Below are 23,449 nucleotides of genomic sequence, written 5' to 3'. Positions count from 1 at the left end.
TGTTGTACATTTTTGAGTAACAGGATTATTTATAAAATATTATGAAAGTGGTTACTGCTGTAAAGTATTAAAATATATATGATTAAATGTGTAACAAATATCAATCGTAAGCTTTGTAGGCATATAGGCGAGACTCATTCATTTTCAGATTTGTAACCAAATAATGTTCAAACAGTGAATAGACTACGTCGGTCAAACACAGCCACCTGGGGCTTCGTTGACATGGAAAAGCTCTCCAAATGATAACCGTTCTATTGCTATATTTCCGCCAGTATGAGAATCTGGAACCCAGCAGGAAGCTAATTTCTGGCCACCGCCTCCCTTGGGCCGCGTCAAACCATACATCACAGGCGGCTAAAGCTTCTGTTATCAAAAAGAGAGGATCTGACAAGTTTTTATCTCAAAGCCGGACAATCGTGGTTACAAGTAGGGAATCAGTCCATTTTAAAAGCGGCGGCAGTATGTTCTGTTATAAAGGGTTCAATCGATACTCTGGTCTGGTATCATGTTACATATCTTTCTCGCCCGGTTCCAAAGTCCGTCCGCCCGTCGACATCTGTCGTTTGTCGTCACCAATAACATTAAACGACCTCTTCATTAACCGCAATGCCCATTAAATCCGTTCGATGAAGCATGCGTGGGTTGTGTTTACATACTTAAGTGAAATACATGGCCCTTCGTATGCTCTCCAAATGGGACTGACCCGATGGCGAGGGTAAATGATCTCAACCCCCAACACACTTTTCTCAATAACTCTGAGGGTCATTTTGAATATAGGTTTCAATATAGGATTAGGATTATTACCAAATGTCCTTACATCGTGTCCCTGGGCTCAGAGTTGGCTCATTGCCTATGTACAATTTGTTAATAGAAAATAATCATAGTGTGTCCTATTATCCGTTGCCAGATGATACCGATCTTAGATATGTGGTGTTTGACGATATTCTTTAAAACTGCAAAGTGACCTTGGTAATTCGTATCAATCTAGAGGTTATATCGAGATTTCATTTCAGTATTTGGGCGTTCGAATTAAACTTCGTGCTTACTAGTATATAAAATCAATTGACCTTTCTGCCGATGGTCTTTTGTATTGTTTTCGCGTTTCAAAATAATTGTTTTACATCAAAGTCATTTTCAATGATGATTTCGTGTTCAGCTGTTTCTTCGAAATTCACGAGCACAGTGACAGCATTATTCCTCAATGGTGTTTGGATTTATAAAACCGGCAACCCGGGTTCGATTCCACGCCTGGGCACATGTGAGTTCGGTTGGTGGTCACCAAGCCGGACGGGTGGGTTTACTCAGGGTTCTCCGGTACCCTTCACGCGCAACGTTTTGCCAGCTAGAGTGACTTGGTAAAAGTTGATATATATTTCTTCACAATCGTTGTCAAATAAATAAAGTTAAAACCACAAAACTAGCTCACACTCTCGCGCAACATCGTGCCAGCGACAGTGACTTAGTAAAAGTTAATATGTTTTTCTTCTCACTCCGAAGTCAAGTTAAACTTAAACCGGTTATGTTTTCGGTTTGGTCAAAGTTATCCAAAATGTTTATTGATTGGTCAATCCAATAATTACTACTAACCAATCACATTGTTTTAATGTGTCAACTAGCCAACAGATTACCTGTGGAAATCTTTAAACGATGTGTACGATGATTCCATTGATGAGAGAATATTACAACTTTTACTTAGTCGGGCTGTCAGACAAGTATTTGAGTATGATTTTATCGTACCGTACCCTGGCATAACCTCGCACTTTAGTGCCAATCTTTCAATTTAACAGGATTTGGAATTTCATGCTTATGTGACAACAATTAATTTTAAATGTATTTTGTCACATGCACCAAGCTTTTTTCCAGGAATTTGAACAAAACTTCAAGTTGATTCAATGAGCAAGCAACAGCGTTAAAAATGGGATTTTCTACATTTTGCATTGCAGATGTATTGATTTTATCTTTACATTACACTACGGATTAGTATGGAACAAACAATCAGAATGAATTATTTTCTCGAGTTTAAAATAACTGATTGTTTTGCAGAACTGAACTGATTACGTCTGATAGAAGAAGCAATCGCGATGTCATGAAAACAGGCGAACTCACGTAAATGGCCTTGTAATACCATTTATTTAAATTTATTTTCACAATACAAATATCATATTCAAACATTTGTAAAGATTTTACCATTTATTCTTTTAGAAGTGAAATACGACGACGTAATGATATTTATTGTGGGCAAACAATTAGCATTACTCGAACACATTCATTCAGTCTGAATGTTCGTACAGGTGTCATTGGAAACTAGCAACGGGACTTTTCCGCCAAGTGGTATGGCACATTGATTTGGGGGAACATTCTCGGAGCATTCTCGCTTTTTCATATGGACGTGTTCTTTGGCGGCAATTTTCTTTTCATGGGCGAATTATCGTGCCAGAATCCGTGATAAAAGTCTCATTATTAGTTCAGAAGTTAATCGAATAATTTTGTGACAACCGTCGATAACATCTTCCACATTGATTCGGGAATTAAGTTCCGAATTGCAATAAAGCACGGTTGTTTGTATCCTTGCCAAATTTAATTTTGCGAGGAAACATTAGCTCCTAGCTGACGCTGTTTTCATTGGTTTTGGTGAAATTCGAGCGCAAAGCAACACTCCGGTGTCGTTTGTAGAAAATTTTGTGACAATTAAACAATATTGGTTGAAATTCCTGATGATCTTTATTTAAGCAATAGAAATTAGTATAGAAGCAAGTTTTATTGTATTGACAAGAAATACTGGTTGAAGTAAAACATGTACATGTTGCTTATGGTGCAGTCCTAAACCTTTCCCATGACTTGTGATATGCCTTTTTCGTTTTTGATACCTGTTTATACGTATACGTATGTCGGACCGTATTTGGTACAAAAACGAATATGGTACAAATGTACCATATTCGGTCGAATATGGTACAAATGTACCATATTCGGACCGAATATGGTACAATTTTCGACCGAATATGGTACAAACATTGTACCATATTCGGTTGGAATAAGTTTTTCTATGCTCGCCAAAACGTATTTGGTACATACCAAAAAAACTCATAAAATGAAAATGGCCTACGTATATGGTACATAAATTATGTATTTCTTAATAAATGAAATAGTCTGCCAATGTGTAAACTTTTTTTCAAACTCAAATACATTGTATTAACCTAATATTGGAAGTGACAAAAGTATCATCATCATCATCATCATCATCATCATCATCGTCGTCGTCGTCGTCGTCGTCGTCGTCGTCGTAACTAGCAGTAACAGAAACAGCTAACCTAACCACACTTTACATGGATTTTGCTGGTTGTGTAACTGTTTCGCCGGCTAGCTTAGTCGGTTGCGCGTCAGATTGGCACGCAGGCGGCCTGGGTTCGATTCCCGGGCGGGCCAGATACTTTCGTGGAGATTGGTCACGAAATGATTTCTACGGCCATTCTTCCCCTACCGCTGTTTCAAGTAGGGCAGTTGTCAATTACTGGCGAATGTATCTGCTTAGTACTGGTTACTAAGTACTAGTACTCTAAGACTAGAGACGTGCTTGCTCCAGGTAACTCTGTAAAAGTTTGAGGATTATCGCATTTTGGTTATGTTCATAGAGTGTGAACTTGTAAGGGTAAAGGTAGGCGAGCAAATCCATGAAGCGCGCCAGCGCTTCTTGGAAAATTTGATCGTTTAATACCCCTCGGTATTAATGCTTATATTTTAATACATTTTAATAATAATTGGTAGGTTTTGTCCAGATATGATTGCTTTAAGCAAACGTCGTTGCAGGAATGTCGACGTCGCATTCGATTGGTCGAATGACGTCGCGTCAGCCATATTAATGATTTCGTGCATTGTTTGGGTCAATCTAAAACTTCTGACAAGAAGATATTGCATGAGAAAATCCGAAAAATAAACAAGAAATTGGGCCGAAAAAATAACTAACGAAATTCATATTTCATGCATTTGCAGTTGTTTTACGATAGAATTTCTTCGATATAATTCAATATCCTTTGGTCAGTAGTTTTAGATTGACCCAAACAATTCACAAGATCATTAATAGCAATTTTCAAATTTTTAAAACTTTTTTTTTCGAAAGTGTATTTTCACCAAAATCCGATTTAAGAGATTTTGAGCTCTTTTAAATGAATATATCTCTCCAAAAATAAGGATGTTTGACTGGCTGCTTTAGACAGGTGTGACTGTATTCCTAAACATTAGGCGAAAAGAAAAAAATTGTCTGGTTCCGGTGACCCGACCCTACCTATTTTTTTCGCCCGACCCTAAACTTTTTTTTATTTGAATACGAAAAAATTGGTCCGATTTTTTACTCAATATTCAAGAGAATTGTAAAGAACGTTTTTAAAGCGTTCATGTAAACATTCTAAAAATAAAACAAAACTTAATAATTTTAGTTTAAGTTTTGAATCTATAATATGTTGTCTTGATTAAGGGAAAGTAAATTTTGAAAATAGAAATACATTGATCTTGTGGCAAGGTTCGAATCAAAACCTCATATTTTTAAATAAATGTACGAATTTGCACAGCACTAAAGCATTCAACGTAAAGCATTCCCTGCGACTTCTTTTTACGCTGATATTCAGTCAATTTAAAATGTTCTACAACCCATGATTTTGCCATATAATTGCATAAATACTGTACTAGTCATAGCAAGCACCGAAAATGGTCTCGTTTATAGCGAATTATATTTTCAAAATATAACACGTACAGAAAGAAACAATTATTAAACCTATAGGGTTAAATGTGCATAAAACTCCTCCAGCTTGCACACTATGCATGTTTACAGTACATAAAAAGCTTAGTGTTGCACGCACAGAAGACTTTAATCACACAAAATATACATTAAAATAACGTTATTATATCACCTTTCACTCAGCATCAGTAAAAATAAATAAATAAATAAAATAAAAAGAAATGCCGACCTACCCTACCTACTTTTTGGGGGCATGTCACCGGAACCAGACATAATGTTTTATTTGGCCTTACTTTGTAAAGTTGATTTGTCGTTCCGACGTCATATTGCTGAGAAGCCGACAAAGCTTTGAAGTTTCCGATTTTTTCTTTGATAACGTGCCGCTTTAAAAAGGCGGGAATTTTGCACACGAGTCTTACTCAGAAGTCAGTAACCATATTTGACTTGGCGGTCGGCAAGAAAAGTTGTGATTTTCGACTAGAAAGAATTGAAATCCAAACTTTCTTCAAACTTCAAAAGAATTCTTGACAGTAAGTACTGTACATAATTTTAATTTTCAGTTGTCTTAATATGCATTGATGTTTTAACATGCATTGATTTTTATGTTTTATGCCCCCCCCCCCCCCCCTCAGAGTGCATTTGCAGTTGTCCGTCCGTCTATCCAATTGTCCGTGGCATTCCTTCCGGGTGCGTAACTCCTAAACTGCTAAAATATTTAAGCTACAGTCATGAAACTTCATGAAAAATGTTGTCCATCATCAGCTCTCAAGATACATTTCAGCTCACCTGAGCACAAAATGATCAAGGTGAGCTATTGTGATGGCAAGTTGTCCATCGTCCGTGCGTGCGTGCGTCCGTACGTGCGTCCGTCAACAATTTCTTCAAACGATTTCTCCTCCTAACCCGCTAAGCCAAATTCAATGAAACTTGGCAGGAATAGTCCTTGCATCAAGCTCTACCAAAGTTGTTCAAAGAATTCCATTTCATGAAGAACTCTGGTTGTCATCTTTAAAAATATTCTTGTCCGAAACTGCAAGGCCTTGAGGTTTGATATTTGGTATGTGACATAATTTTGGTATGTGACATAATTTTGGGGTCCTATACTAAGATTGTTCAAATTATGCCCCTGGGGTAAAAATTGGCACCGTCCCGTGCCTGTGTTGAATATTTACATAATATACATCTGCATACTTCTACTGTTTCATTTTTGTTAACTTTTCTTCTGAAAACAAAATGCACGAACTCCCAAGCCAAACATTGGGCAAGATTTGCCCATGAAAACAGACATTTATTTTAAAGATTCATAAATAAATTATATACCGACTGGTAAAGCTTGTCAGACGTTAGCATTTCAAATTGCAATGCTTTTTTAGTTCATTTACGTTCAAATGACTGTGTGGATTTCCATATAACCCAGAAAATAAACGCTAATCACTGTAAAATGAAAATTAAAGTAAAAAGCAGCATAAAATAAATGAAAACATACTTGAAATACTTATACTGCTCTGTCGGACAGTATTTGGTACAAAAACGCTTAGTTTAACTATATAATTATTATATAGAGAAATTTAAAAATATATATCTTTTTCTCTAAAACCACTTTGCCCAGAGCTTTGATATTTGTTATGTGACATTTTCTATTGAACTTTCGACTTTTGATGAATTAAACCTTGACCAAGTGACTTAATTTTGAAGCTTTTGCCTTTATTTTCCTTACAGTTATTACAGCTCAATCTGATTTTGGTGAAAAATACACTTTCGAAAAAAATTGTTTCAAAAGTCGCTATTAAAGTATTAATGATTTTGTGAATTGTTTTCGGTTAATCTAAAACTACTGACCAAAGGATATTGAATTATATCGAAGAAATTCTATCGTAAAACAACTGAAAATGCATGGAAAATGGATTTCGCGTTAGATCTACTAACGCGATATTTTCGGCCTATTCCATTCCTATTCAATAAATAGGACAAAAATACCAATTTTGGTGTATTTTAATTGAAAAATAAAAAATCTTGTTATTTTTTCGGATTGTATTTGATGTCATGCAATGTCCTCTGGTCAGTATTTTTAGATTAACCCAAACAATTCACAAAATCATTAATAGCGACTTTTGGAAACAATTTTTTTCGAAAGTGTATTTTCCACCAAAATCAGATCGAGCTCCTTTAATCTGTAGATTTGAACATTTTAAATTTTATGGAGTTTATAGGTCTTTGACCTTCGAACCCTGCCTAGTCGTGACTTCTGGTGAGCGACCTAGGCCCCCAGGGCCCCTTCTTTATATCCCTTCCATCCACGTAGCATTGGTTTCTACAGACCGTTTGTCCGTTGACCGCCATAAGTTTGCCCGCTATTTTTCCCCTGAATTTGAATTCGGTTGGATTTCAATGAAACTTTACATGAAGTACTTGCTACTTTCATTGCGCATATTGCCCGGAAGTTCGGATTGTAAATTTTAGCGGAGCTATCAGACGAGTGATTTTAGCTCAGCTCATGTCGTGAGACATTCGTTTTCGACACGCGGTGTTCAATACAAGCTCTATTAACTAATGAAGTATAAATGTATAATAACTTATTATATTATTTCAGATGAAGGAAGCAATTAGGAGAAAAAGGAAGCAATTAGGGTGCTTGCCCAGGTCGAAGTACGACATTATTGTCAGATGTTTAAACGGATCGTTCGATGTCCCTGTGAAGAAACGGACACCTGAAGAGAATAATTGTTTGGCCATGATTAGAAAACGTAAGGACTTCGAGTTTGGTGACCGGGGTTCTTTATTGTGTGGCGGAAAGCAAGTCCTTGTGAAAGAAGATCTTCCTAGATTTGTTGAGAAGATGTTCATGGAAAACAAAGGATGTGGAGCAAGGGTTATTTACAACAAACTGAAAGTAAATTACACGGGGTTCTCGGAACAAGCTATCCTTGAAATACTGTACAATAGCAAGTATTACCATGAGAAGTATCCGAGATTTACAAACAAGCCAACGCCAAAGACAATTACAGAAGAGGAACCAGGCAAAAGATGGCAGATTGACTTAATTAACATGAAAAATCAAAGTGTTAGCTACAAGGGGTCCACATACAGTTATATTCTACAAGTCGTGGACGTTTATTCTAGGTACGTTATGCCAAAACCCCTGAAAACGAAGAGTTCGCGTGAAGTTGCAAAGGCATTAGAGGACGTGTTGATGGTTAACCTTGCCCCTGACATCATCCAATGTGACAACGGACTGGAATTTAAAGGCCCTAGTATGAAACTTTTGTTGAACAAGTACAACATCAAAATGATCAATAGTAGGCCGTATCATCCTCAATCACAGGGCAAGTGTGAAAGGTCAAACAGTGTTATAAAGGCCAAGATTCTATTTGCAACAAAAAGTAAACGTGGATTTAACTGGGTCGAAGGGCTTCAAGATTTAGCCTATGCCATAAACACAAGTTTCAAACGAGTTCTTGGGGGTCTCACGCCCTTTGAAGCCTACTACGGAAGAAGTCATGTTTTTACCAAAGAACGTCATAGTTCTCGTGAAATAAAGAAAACCATACGGCGAGCAAATAAAAAGGCTTACAGGTCGCTGTTGAAAAACGCAACTTCCCCAAGCAAGTACAAAGTAGGAGAGACAGTATTAATTCGCTATCCCTTTCGAAAATCCAGGGTGCCAACCAAAAGATATGTTATCGAAGGCAAGGTAGAAAAAGTAAAACGAAATGGTGTTTATATCGTGTCATTTCAAGTACCGAACAAACCCGAACTTGGATTCGTAAGCAAATCGGTTGGGGTCGAAAACATGACTAGCCTAACTGTTGCGTTAGAGAAACAACGAAAAATTAAAAAAAACATTCATTAAAACAGAACCGCTCAGAGAAACAAAATCACAGAACTAAGTACTATCATGTTTCAACACACCATGAAAATCTGCAGTTGTTGGATGGGGTGAATATTGCCATGGACCCAAATCCGGATGGAAATTGTCAATTTGCTGCTATATCGCATCAACTTGGTAAAATTGGTATATACAAAGACGTAGATGCTTTACGTAAGGAAGCAGTCCATCACATTGTAGAAAACAGATATTTCTATGAAACTTTTGTCTATGATGAAACATTTGATGAATACGTTAAGAATATGTCTAAGAATGGGACATACGGCGACAACCTCACGCTCATTGCACTTATGAGAGAATATAATTTGCAGTGCCTGGTAGTTTGTACCCGAGGACTAGAACACTCATCAATTGTGTCAGCAGATGGAAAGTTCGATGGTGATGTTGGAACAATTGCATTGGGGTATTTCCCAGAAGGATTTGGCATGCATTACGTTAGTATCCGTATCAATCAACGCGTGTACAAGGACATAATATCACGCTTAGAACAGTCGTATGACAACGGTGACTCTGGCGACAGCGCTGCGTCTGGCGACAACGCTGCGTCTGGCGACAACGCTGCGTCTGGCGACAACGGTGACTCTGGCGACAACGGTGACTCCGGCGACACCGCTGCGTCTGGCGACAACACTGCATCTGGCGACAACGATGACTCTGGCGACAACGCTGCGTCTGGCGACAACGGTGACTCTTGCGACAACGGTGACTCCGGCGACAACGGTGACTCCGGCGACAACGGTGACTCCGGCGACAACGGTGACTCTGGCGACAACGGTGACTCCGGCGACAACGGTGACTCCGGCGACAACGGTGACTCCGGCGACAACGGTGACTCCGGCGACAACGGTGACTCCGGCGACAACGGTGACTCCGGCGACAACGGTGACTCCGGCGACAACGGTGACTCTGGCGACAACGGTGACTCCGGCGACAACGGTGACTCTGGCGACAACGGTGACGTCTCTGTGTGTTCAGCCCTGAAAGAGCTTCAAGATATGATAAACAATAGGAGGGCACAGAGGCGAACGACTTTTCCATTTCTGATGTTACCACTTCACATTCAAGTTGAAATTTTTAAGTTCTGCATACAATCAAACCCGTCAATCCAGTTTGTGTTGGCGAAGGTCGGCAAACCCTTTAGAGATTTAATAAGGTCAATGAGTTTGCAAACACCTAGAATTTACATTCGGCCGGATATTGGACTAGATACTAGTAACAGAAATCCTGTTAGCGTTCGTTTCCTATTAACAAGAGCGGGCAGAAACAGCGGTCTTATTTCGGCAATAAAAGAAATCATCAAGGGGCCAAAATGGGCAAACGCATGGCTGCGTTTGCGTGTTAGTGGAATCGGTTGGTATGATATCATAGATGTCATGTACAGACATTACAGGTGAAATATACATGTATATCGGTGTTTGGAAACCTGTTATGTTATTTTTGTGATTGATGATTATGTTCTTCTACCGGAAATTTGTTGTCATTTGCTCATTTAATGGTAACTTTTTACGAAGCACATTTGGGATATTTTGGCTGCTACTAAAATGAATGTATATATGTATATTATGTCTGGTCAAAATGCTACAGTTGGATTAAAATTTAAATGCTGTTCTATGTTCTTCAATATTACTTTGAAAAATCCTGTCAGTATACCAATAAATGAAAAAAGTACAAGTTTGTTGAATCTCTTGAATGAAACAAATTATAAAATACAAAATGTAAAATGAATATGTGATGATGATGATGACAAAACATTTGTGATGATGATGATGGTAAAAAAATTGTGATGATGATGGTGGTGGTGATGATGATGACAGTGGTTATGATGATTGGGGTTTGATGATTGTGGTGATGATGATGATGATAATGATGATGATGATGATGATAACAAACGTTTTGGGATGATGATGACAGCGATGTTTATCGGACGATGATGATGGTTATAATGATGATGATAAGATTTTAGATGATGATGACGGCGATGTTTATCGGCCGACGATGATGATAATGATGATGATGATAACAAAATATTTGTGATGATGATGATGGCGATGTTTATTGGCCGATGATGATGATGATATTCTCATCGTCGTCATCATCATCACAACATCCTCATTATCGACCGAAAACATCGCTGTCATTATCATCACAAAAAAAACTTTTGTGATCACCATTACGATCATGATAATGGATATGATGATGTTGGTTTTGATGGTGATGATGATGGTGGTGTTGGTGAAGATAACAACGATGATGATCATTGGGGTGTTGATAATTGATGTGATGATGATGATGATGATGATGATGATAACAAACGTATTTTGATGATTATGACAGCGATGTTTATCGGTCGATGATGATTATTATAATGATGATGATTATGATGACAAATGTGTTTTGATGATGCTGACGGCGATTTTTATCGGTAGATTATGATGATGATGATGTGCTGACCGTCGTTATCATCATTACAAAACTTTTGTCATCATCATCACCATCGACCGAAAAACATCGCAGTTATCATCATCACATTTTTGTGATCTTCATTACGATGATGATAATGGTGATGATGATGATGGTGTTGATGATGATGATGATGACCTTGATGATTGTGGTGATAATGATGGTGATGATGATGACAATGATGATAAAAGTTTGTGATGATGATGATGACGGTAATTTTGATCGTCGTCATCATCATCAAAACTTTTGTCATCATCATGACGATGATGATGATAATGGCGTTAATGGTGACGATGATGATGTAATTGATGATGATGACAATGGTGATGATGATTGGGGTTTGATGATTGTGATGATGATAACTGCGATGTTTATCGGCCGATGATAATGATTATAATGATGATGATGAAAAAAGTTTTTTATTATGTTGACGCCAATGATTACCGGCCGCCGATGATGATGATTATGATGATGATGATGATGCTGATGATGATGATGATGATGATGATGATGATGATGATGATGATGATGATGATGATGATGACGATTATTTTCATGATGGTATTGATGACGTTGATGCAAATTGTAGTTATGATGATGATGATGATGATGATGATGACGATGATGATGATGACGATGACGATGATGAGTGTGTACCATATTCGGAACGAATGTGGTACATTTTTCATCCGAATATGGTACAAGTTTGTACCATATTTGGTCAGGCATTTTACCCCAAAACTGCAGATACGTATATGGTACAATTAGACAGTTGTACCATATTCGACCGAATATGGTACAAATTTGTACCATATTCGTTTTTGTACCAAATACGGTCCGACATACGTATATACACTGTTGCAAATTAGCAGTAAGCTGAAGTATTTGAATAATTTTTAGGGTTAAAATTATGCATTCCAAATACATTATACATCTGACTTTAAATGTTCACCATGTTAAGATAACCGAATCTATTTCAATAATGCTACTACATTGTTTTAAACTAAACCATGGTGGAAATTAACACATTATTTTAGCATAAAGCAACTTCTACACTGTTTACTATTGTTCATTTGTTGCTTATTTGATCGGCTTATGTTTCATGTATTACATGCAGGATAGTTTTCAAATAAAAAGGTGAAAAGTTAATAGATTATAAAATCAGTAGAATGGCAATATGGTAATAAATTTTTAACAAAAAATTCAGTTTTCACATGGCCTGACATAGGCTTTTTAATATGAGTTCATGGACGTATTTGTGGATCGATGAGAATAAGTATTTTTCAAATGTTCGCCGCCTGTTTATTTCCAAAGATCGATAGGTCGCTACAGACGAATTAACTGGCAATATTTCGCATTATTCCAAGTTTATAAAAAGAAAATGTTACTGAATAAAGTCTGTGGATTTAGTGAAATTCGAACCCACGACCATGTATCAAGCGCGACTGTTAGTCCAGAGCGTTTCCGACTGAAGTATCGAGGATATATATAAATTTTGACTGATAAACCTTTAACCACTTACTAAATAATGCATTTATGGAAAATATTAATTACTTATAACGAGATTGTAACCGTGTACTTTATAGCTGAAATCGCAAAAAAATATTAAATGATTGGCGAATGCTAAACGATTTACTGTGATCTACTATAGTCTCCACAGGTAGAAATGACGTGTTTATGTACGATTTCTTTCAAATTAAAATAGGTAATCTTCATTAGAACCATTGTTTTCGAGATTAATTCATCCTTTTTGAATATTAAAACAAAAGTATTAATTGTTGTAAATCTTATGTGGGAGTAAGAGTGCATCTTTAAATGATTTTCGGACATTCTTGCCGAGGAAGCGTGCTGTCACACTGAAATATTCAATGAATTAAATCATCATTCTTCCACAAAATAGCTGTTTTTATTGCACGTTTGACCAAGGTAAATACTGTGCCCTCTATTTTCTCTATTGCGTTTGTTGTATAAAAATCCAACTGAACTACAGGAATTCGTCCAACAGCCGAAAACTCACCGTGATATTATTTATTGAACAAAAGTCAAATGTCAAAGCTTAGCAGACAATCAGACTATTTGAAGTAAGTGCCCCCTTTTCAAAGCCTGATTTGAATGACGTTTAGGGGGCTAGGAAAGCCGAATTGGAATGATTGTGGGTATTTGTGGGTAGTGAAACATAAAACAAAATTCGTGAAGACCGTTTTGGCTGGGTCGATACTAAACGCCAAGCTATCGCCAGTGTAATAGCCATCAAAATAAAATAAAAATGTTTCATATATGTTTAAATACCAGCAAAAATACATTGTTTTACAGACACTCCCTATGAATGTGGTTCCTATCAAATACCACAGCTATGATCGACCGTTGTAATGTACCGGGTCTCAACTGTTGGCTTGTCCATGTCAGATGAATATAACGACGAAGACTAATAACTAGATATAAATTTCTCCATGATTTCACAAATGAAACACAGACGCTACTGGAATGACCCAAATCGTTACGGGAGTACCGAAATCAAATCAGAAAATTTGTCTGAGCTGAGAGTATTATAGCCAATATTTTTCTTATGGCATTAACAAATGGCGCGATATAATCTGTAAAGAAAATACTCGAAGTGTCAGCAAATAAAGGGTATTACTATTCGGATCTTTTCATTGTATGTAGACATGTTAAAACACGTAGTCATACTTAAAAGTTAACGTCTTTTCGCGTACTGATTTTGTTTTACAGATACAGATATACGCTCACAAATTGAAATACATATGTAGTAAAATAACATTATAATGACTCATCCATAACCTTAAGTATATCAAATATAATTCATTTTTTTACACCAAAACTGAAAAGTAAACAGCAGCTTTTCGAATGAGTACAGTGTGTTACTTTTGTAACCCTTTCCGAATGAATACAGTGTGTAGCTTTTGTAACACTCTCCAAATGAGTGCAGTGTGTAGCTTTTGTAACACTCTCCGAATGAGTGCAACACTCTCCGAATTAGTACAGTGTGTAGCTTTTGTAACACTTTCCGAATGAGTGCAACACTCTCCGAATTAGTACAGTGTGTAGCTTTTGTAACACTCTCCGAATGAGTGCAACACTCTCCGAATTAGTACAGTGTGTAGCTTTTGTAACACTCTCCGAATGAGTGCAACACTCTCCTAATTAGTACAGTGTGTAGCTTTTGTAACCCTTTCCGAATGAGTATAGTGTATAGCTTTTGTAACACTCTCCGAATGAATACAGTGTGTAGCTTTTGCAACACTCTCCGAATGAGTACATTGTGTAGCTTTTGCAACACTCTCCGAATGAATACAGTGTGTAGCTTTTGCAACACTCTCGGAATGAGTGCAACACTCTCCGAATGAATACAGTGTGTATAGTTTGCAACACTCTCCCAATGAGTACAGTGTGTAGCTTTTGCAACAATTTTCGAAAGAGTGCAGTGTGTAGCTTTTGTAACACTTTCCGAATGAGTGCAACACTCTCCGAGTGAATACAGTGTGTAGCTTTTGTAACACTCTCGGAATGAGTGCAACACTCTCCGAATGAGTACAGTGTGTAGCTTTTGCATTACTTTCCGAATGAGTACAGTGTATAGCTTTTGCAACACTCTCCGAATTAGTACAGTGTATAGCTTTTGCAACACTCTCCGAATGAGTACAGTGTGTAGCTTTTGCAACACTCTCCGAATGAGTACAGTGTGTAGCTTTTGCAACACTCTCCGAATGAGTACAGTGTGTAGCTTTGCAACACTCTCCGAATGAGTACAGTGTGTAGCTTTTGTAACACTTTCCGAATGAGTGCAACACTCTCTGAATGAATACAGTGTGTAGCTTTTGCAACACTCTCGGAATGAGTGCAACACTCTCCGAATTAGTACAGTGTGTAGCTTTTGTAACACTTTCCGAATGAGTGCAACACTCTCCGAATGAGTACAGTGTGTAGCTTTTGTAACACTCTCCGAATGAGTGCAACACTCTCCGAATTAGTACAGTGTGTAGCTTTTGTAACACTCTCCGAATGAGTGCAACACTCTCCTAATTAGTACAGTGTGTAGCTTTTGTAACCCTTTCCGAATGAGTATAGTGTATAGCTTTTGTAACACTCTCCGAATGAATACAGTGTGTAGCTTTTGCAACACTCTCCGAATGAGTACATTGTGTAGCTTTTGCAACACTCTCCGAATGAATACAGTGTGTAGCTTTTGCAACACTCTCGGAATGAGTGCAACACTCTCCGAATGAATACAGTGTGTATAGTTTGCAACACTCTCCCAATGAGTACAGTGTGTAGCTTTTGCAACAATTTTCGAAAGAGTGCAGTGTGTAGCTTTTGTAACACTTTCCGAATGAGTGCAACACTCTCCGAGTGAATACAGTTTGTAGCTTTTGCAACACTCTCGGAATGAGTGCAACACTCTCCGAATGAATACAGTGTGTAGCTTTTGCAACACTCTCCGAATGAGTACAGTGTATAGCTTTTGCAACACTCTCCGAATTAGTACAGTGTATAGCTTTTGCAACACTCTCCGAATGAGTACAGTGTGTAGCTTTTGCAACACTCTCCGAATGAGTACAGTGTGTAGCTTTTGCAACACTCTCCGAATGAGTACAGTGTGTAGCTTTGCAACACTCTCCGAATGAGTACAGTGTGTAGCTTTTGTAACACTTTCCGAATGAGTGCAACACTCTCCGAATGAATACAGTGTGTAGCTTTTGCAACACTCTCGGAATGAGTGCAACACTCACCGAATTAGTACAGTGTGTAGCTTTTGTAACACTTTCCGAATGAGTGCAACACTCTCCGAATGAGTACAGTGTGTAGCTTTTGCAACACTCTCCCAATGAGTACAGTGTGTAGCTTTTGCAACACTCTCCGAATGAGTACAGTGTGTAGCTTTGCAACACTCTCCGAATGAGTGCAGTGTGTAGCTTTTGCAACACTCTCCGAATGAGTGCAGTGTGTAGTTTTGCATCACTCTCCGAATTAGTACAGTGTGTAGCTTTTGCAACACTCTCCGAATGAGTACAGTGTGTAGCTTTGCAACACTTTCCGAATTAGTACAGTGTGTAGCTTCTGCAACACTCTCCGAATGAGTACAGTGTGTAGCTTTACATCACTTTCCAAATGAGTACAGTGTGTAGCTTTGCAACACTCTCCGAATGAGTACAGTGTGTAGCTTTTGCAACACGCTCCGAATTAGTACAGTGTGCAGCTTTTGTATCACTCTCTGAATGAGTACAGTGTGTAGCTTTTGTAACACCCTCTGAATGAGTAGAGTGAGTAGCTTTTGCAACACTCTCCGAATGAGTACAGTGTGTAGCTTTTGTAACACTCTCCGAATGAGCACAGCGTATAACTGTTGTAATTTTTCCAAATGAGTAGAGTGTATAACTTTTTCAATTATTTTGATGCATTTTTTTCGAAATTGCGGACTTGAAATAATTCGTGTTAACGAATTGTTCATTGGAATACATGTAGTGTCAACTCAATTCAGTGGTGTAAATAACGTCTGATTTATACCTCCTTCATGTACACGGATTTTTCTTACAAGTTTGTCGCGCAAAGAGAGGCAGTTTTTTTGAACATGTCAAAACTTCTTCCGATTCATTCGGAGCCCCTCGGCCATTTTTTTCAAAAACAACCTCGGATGTATTTGGACGGTTTACATACTCAAAAAGTGGTACGTTAAAGTCCGCTGCAAATAGATCGCGTAGTAATCTTATTTAGCAGTTAAACTTTATGACTTAACTCTTGGGGATCTTAATTATGATTGCAATAAAACACTTCACTGGCATTCAATTAAAACCGAGATCAATAAATACAACTCTTGAACACTACATATAATTAATGGTATTATTCGAAAATTTACGAACTACTTCAACTGATGTATCGGCATACATCCTAGGCTGTTTTCGATAAAATGGCCGAGGAGTTCCGATTGCTCCCGATTGTCCACGGATTACTTTTCGTAAATAAGTCGATACAATCCGTAAGTTTTGTAAACCGCTCACAACAACACCTAACTGTCCGTAAACTGCTCGCAAAAATCAGTAAATGACTTGAAACAATTGCTTTTTACGATTTGTTACGGTTAGTTTACAATTTGTTTACGGAATAACGCGTAACTATTCGTGACCACACGTAAACAGGTCGTAGCTATCGCGTCACATAAAAGCTTCGATGAATAGTAACATTTCGTTATTTACTCGTAATGTACTCGCTACAAAATTGCTCGTGGTTATCCTTGACAATTCGTAACAAATCGTGGAATTTTGCCGTAAATGCATCGTAATAGCCCGCAATTAACCATAAATAGCTCGTAATAACTCGCAGCACAACTATTAAATTGGTCGGAAAAAATGGCCAATTCGTTAGGATCCGTGAATTTGTGCGTTCCGTAAGGACTCGTAAGAAAAATCCAGGTATTTGAAGGGGCATTAACTACATTCGGAAGATCATTTATGTCCAAAAGGACACACGTAGGAATAAAATTATTTGCGTTATTCTAGATCAATATTTTTTTTCTTTCTGATATTTTGCTTTTTGTGTAAGGCTTGCTGCATCCCACACTCTGCACGTATTTCTTCTGTAGCACTAACGTTGGAATATTTTTTATTATTTTCTTCAGTAGAAAATTCGAGCTCTCCCAACACATTTAAAACGTGCCATGTACAATTCTCTTTTAACAAGTTTGCAGAAATCGACAGTAATAATTAATACTAATTTAATTCAAATAATAGCAATAACTCAGCCGTCATATTTATCAACTCGCTAACAAGAAGCGACATTTAGCGTTTTATTGCATCGGATTTTCCCCCGGAAACGTTTTGTTTGTTTTATGATTTAACGTATTTTGCGATGCCAGTATGATTATTCAATCGCTTTAGTTTAATGTTCACTGTGAAATGACAGACATCAATATATTTAACGAGTTATTTCTGCTTAAGAGTAATTTTCTTCAAATTAAGGGATAACGAGGGTTTCAGCAAATGATGGTTTCGGATAGCTTAAATCAAAGGCCTGAAGTGTATAAGAGGCAGGAGCCTCCGAGGTTTCACTTGGGCACTGTAGAACACATTTCTGCCGTTTCCCCGGCAACAACGGTGACTTTGTTCGTGCTCGTGTCCAAGATTTAAAAGATATTTTATATTTCAATATGTATTTAATGTACCTGTAGTTTTAACAGAAAAACATAATCGGTATTATAGGCTGGTGAAATACTAGTAGCACATATACAGCCAACAAGAATAAGAAGCTCAGACACTATCTCTATAAATTTGCCTATCATAATAATTAAGATGAACGTATATATTTCACATTATTTCGTTACAAGAGTTCAATAAACTAAGTTTTCTGCATGCATTGTTGTAAATAATTGTTGGAATAACTTGTTGAATTTGATATAAATACATACATGTAATTGCATAAACCTTTAAACTTGTTAATGTGAAGTGAGGCCTGTTTTTCACCAGGTAAAACCAAAATATGTGGTTTTAGTATATCATCAATATACATGTTATACAGTCATGTACAATTCATAGTCTTATTGACCTGTCTTTACTGTTTAGACACTGGAGAGTCTGGAGTGATATTAATGATTCAATAAATGTAGATTGTGTTTTATTTCATACACCTAGCTTTATTTATGAACTATATATTGATTAATGAGGTTATTTGTATACAGTGTCCGGGGTCCTTTACGCTATATAATTTATACGAGTACAATTCTAATATGTTAAAGTTTAGCTCACGGCCCTGCGGTGTTGGGTTAAAGCGTTTTCAGTAAGCATTGAATGACTCCTCGCTTCCAAGCGCTACATTCATATTTCAGAAAGGAGCTTACGTTTCCACTTGTAGTCTGAATTATACAAACGGCAAAAAGTGGATTGTCAAACACAAATGTGTGTGTGTTTTTTAATCAATTTAAGGAAATGACTTACGTATCTCGCTCAACCGCCTTTACCAGGGATATCGGCGGAACTGCGATGCACATTTCAGAGCAAGTAAACCTTAGATAATGTAATAAGTACTTAAAAATGATTTATTCATTTCAGCGGTGTCGATCGTGGGAGGGGAATCCATGGACCGGGCCCCTATCCAGCCGATCTTTGACACGAGCACGGAAAACGTCACCGCTATCGCCGGAGAAACGGCGGAACTGCGCTGTACCGTCGAGAACAAGGGCAGCTATAATGTAAACCTTATATATATAGTCATGCCTTTATGAAGATATTTGTATAAAGTTTTGATACTAGTATGTTTATATTAAAAAATCTCACAGATGATCGCAACTACAGTCTGAATGTTAGATTACAGGGGTATAGCTTTATTGTGCAGTCCCTCACAAAGCATGCCAAGGATAGTGGGGATTTATTAATAACCTCATTGACAAATACATGTTAGAATTTTTCAATTGAAATTGGCTATGAGTTTTAAATTTGTCATCCTGTACAATAAGGCATTATAACAGAATGTTAGCAAATTGTATCAACTTTCCAGAGGTGATACCTACAATATCAATAGGATCTTCTCTTTAAGCATACATAACGCTTGTGTTTGGTTTCAAGTTGTTGTCTGTAAATGTTGGAGCCGGAATTAACGTTGACTGGCTATGTTCTAGCTGATCTGGCTTAACCCCCGGAAGACACTGATAAGTAAGGACGACAGCCGGTTTATCGATGACTCCCGGATCTCGGTGGAGCGGCCTAACATCCGGTACTGGAACATAATGGTCCGGGAGGTCCGCTACAACGACAGCGGGGAGTACATGTGTCAGATCAACACGAAACCGGTCCTCATTAAGCGCATCATTCTTAATATAAAAGGTAACTTAAAGGAAGAGTGATAATCAGGGTGTGTCAAGGTTTGATAGTGGTGTTCCAAGTGCTGAGCAAAACCCATTGTCGTAAAATATAAAACATATTAAGCAATGGAAATACAAAACAAAATGATTGAATAAGAAGTAGGAGCAATTCGACTTGATTCTTTGTGCAATTTGAAACAATTGGGTATCAAACGAGTCGAAATAAAACCGGATTTAAGGAGAATTTGTTTTGAAATGAAATATTAAAGTGGTGTTCAAAGCGTTTATGTATATTTCTATTGCTTTGTTCCGAAACAAATTGTAAAATTTCGAAGGTCTTGGAACTGTTTCTCATCAGAAATTAGCATGCTTCATCCATGTTGGCATAGTTGCCGCTAATATGGCGTCAAATAATGAACGAGTTAGCCAAAACAGCATCAACTTATTCTTAGATGTACACGATTGGTAAAACAGCAGCGTCCATATTAAATTTAAAATCATATTTTCAGACATCGGTATAGAAAAGTGAGAATGGTTTTATGGAAATTTTAATAACAATTAAATAAGTTTCTAATTACAATCCATGAATTACAATGAAGATAGACAGCATGATTATACATGGAAATTCAGATTAAAACTAAAATCAAAACAAACCTAAATCTAACTAGAAGAATTAATTTAAGTGACATTAAATCAAATTCTCTTGTAGAAACCTCGAAAAGATAGTCTCGTCATTCATTCATTATTCAACGAGTGGAAGACACGGAGGTGACTTATGCTCAATCATTCTCCTGATTTTATTGGTGGATTTCTCCGGAGACGCTCTACTCAGTCAAATAAATGAGCAGACCCGAAAGAAGATATCGCCAAAAAGTGTTATAAAATAGTTCGATGAAATATTGCTCCCGATTTCACGCTTGCTTGAAACAGCGACAGTGTTGCCTTCGCCTACGTGAGTCAGTGCATTAAATTGGGGTTAATCATGCTAACACTCTTGAGAAAACATGCAAATTGCCTTGATGTTTTTCGAACAACCCTATTTTATTCATTTTTGTAATGGAATGTTGCTGCTAAGAAGAAAATGTCAAGAATTCGCTTATCTGTTCATCAAATATGAGTCAGAGCATGTTGAATTTAAGCGTCAATCTCTGACAGATATTGTGACGCATACCAACATATATCCTGTAGACGATAAAAAAAGATAGGAACTTCAAAAACAACATTCTCATATTTAACACAGAAATGGAATGACAGTGCGTAATTGCTTCCTATTGCTCAGCCACACATCGCTGCAATAAATATGCCCAGATTTTTTGTCCAGTTATCATTTCATACAATGCAAGTATCCTCAAACCTACTATGATCTGGATAAGCGCACTTTAGAACAATAATATAAACCAAATTTCCAAACAGATAATCCAACACATGGCTTCATACAAATTGTTATTATTAAGGTTTGAGTTTGGGTTACCGCCTTCGGGTTATTGGGTTTAAGAGTTTGGGTTACCGCCTTCGGGTTATTGGGTTTAAGAGTTTGGGTTGCCGCCTTCGGGTTATTGGGTTTAAGAGTTTGGGTTGCCGCCTTCGGGTTATTGGGTTTAAGAGTTTGGGTTGCCGCCTTCGGGTTATTGGGTTTAAGAGTTTGGGTTGCCGCCTTCGGGTTATTGAGTTTAAGAGTTTGGGTTACCGCCTTCGGGTTATTGGGTTTAAGAGTTTGGGTTGCCGCCTTCGGGTTATTGGGTTTAAGAGTTTGGGTTGCCGCCTTCGGGTTATTGGGTTTAAGAGTTTGGGTTACCGCCTTCGGGTTATTGGGTTTAAGAGTTTGGGTTGCCGCCTTCGGATTTGGGGTTTATATGAGTTTGGGTTACCCCCTTTGGGTTTTAGGGTGTGTAAGGGTTTAGGTTCCGCCTTCGGGTTTGGGGGTTTATAAGGGTTTGGGTTACCGCCTTCGAGCGCCTACATGATACACCATGCACACACCAGATGTGAAAGGTTACGGTATGTCTATGGCACTCTTGAAAGACTTTTGCTACGAAATGTGACGAAATCAAAACTCATGATTGAAGTCGAATAGATGCCGTTGTTTTCGAATAGTCAAAGTTTCTCGCATGCTATTGGGATGCGCATAGGCTACGATCACTTTAAACTGTTTGGAAAATTCTCAGTCCGCCGAATATTGGAGACACAAAATACGACTTATTGCGACATGCGACATTTCTTTAAGTATATTCGACACATCAAGTTTGCTACGAGGTGGGATGGTCTATCTTAAAGAGGAACTGCACCGATTTTAAGCATACATTGTCCCCACACACAAACCGGGACAATCAGCACAAAAAGATCACGTATGAATTTGTATGATTTTAACATTGATTTTGTTAGATGTGCACCACGTCCTTCCTGGATTTTTCGCACCGCATCGGACACATCGTGCAAAACTCCTATACATGTGAACAAACAAACTCGCAGTAACATGAGTCACCCTAGCGTACAAATGCCCCACCGTAATGTCTCATGTATTTCCCAACTACTGTCGATTAAATAGGTGTATTGAACTAATGTCGAAGCAACTAATACGAAATGCAGTAACATAATCAAAATTATGATAAAACGTCGCAGAAATGTTTAAGAACACACGAACACACGTTTTGAACATTTGTTCCAACATTACTCATGGTCACATTCGATTGCCTTTGGTTGGTTGGTTCTAAAAATCGCCGCATGTCAGGAAAGATGTCGTGGCAATAGGGGAGATGTTGTGACAGAAGAAGAGATTTTGTGACAGAAGGACAGATGTCGTGACAGTAGAAAAGATTTCGTGGCAGTATGATAAACGTCGTTGGGGGGGGGGGGGGGGCGTGACAGATGTCGTTACGGTAGGAGAGATGTCGTGGCAGTAGGAGGGATGTCGTGACAGTAGGAGTGATGCCGTGACAGTAGGAGTGATGTCGTGACAGTATGAGAGATGTCGTGACAGTAGTAGTGATATCGTGACAATAGGACAGATGTCATGACAGTAGGAGTGATGTCGTGACAGAAGGAGAGATGCCGTTACAGTAGGAGAGATGTCGTGACAGTAGGAGTGATGTCGTGACAGTAGGAGAGATGTCGTGACTGTAGGAGTGATGTCGTGACAGTAGGAGAGATGTTGTGACAGTAGGAGTGATGTCGTGACAGTAGGAGAGATGTCGTGACAGAAGGAGAGATGCCGTTACAGTAGGAGAGATGTAGTGACAGTAGGGGTGATGTCGTGATAGTAGGACTGATGTCGTGACAGAAGTAGAAATATCGTGACAGTAGGCGATATGTCATGACAGTCGGAAAGATTTGACGGGTTTGATATGGGTTTTCTCGTCCTTTCAGTGCATTTATGTGTGCGTATGTTTGTATGTGTGTATCTGTGTATAAACACGTTAAAATAACCCAAACTATGTAGCTCTTAAAATTAGAACGGTATTACATGTGATGTAAAGGGTCTGAAGAAACGACGTATTTCCAATAACAATGGTATGCATACAACAATAGGCAAGGAACGCAACACTCGCTGAAAAAAGCCGTCCGTTTTCGC

The 23,449-nt window shown here is 38.0% G+C and overlaps 1 protein-coding gene across 2 annotated transcripts in view; it reads left to right on the top strand.

Annotated features, from left to right (window-relative positions):
* Positions 1 to 23,449, top strand: part of LOC128228985 (protein amalgam-like) — a 53,920-nt gene that overhangs the window by 18,489 nt on the left and 11,982 nt on the right. For both annotated transcript variants that reach the window (XM_052940585.1, XM_052940584.1), the window contains exons 2-3: positions 19,133 to 19,272; positions 19,699 to 19,903. In XM_052940585.1, coding sequence (XP_052796545.1) covers positions 19,133 to 19,272; positions 19,699 to 19,903 — 345 coding nt within the window. The remainder of the gene's footprint in view (positions 1 to 19,132; positions 19,273 to 19,698; positions 19,904 to 23,449) is intronic.

Source organism: Mya arenaria, chromosome 3, assembly GCF_026914265.1.
Source record: "Mya arenaria isolate MELC-2E11 chromosome 3, ASM2691426v1".
NCBI classification, from domain to species: domain Eukaryota; kingdom Metazoa; phylum Mollusca; class Bivalvia; order Myida; family Myidae; genus Mya; species Mya arenaria.
The sequence above is the reverse complement of the archived record's forward strand: the minus strand, read 5'-3'. Positions and strand labels throughout refer to the sequence as shown.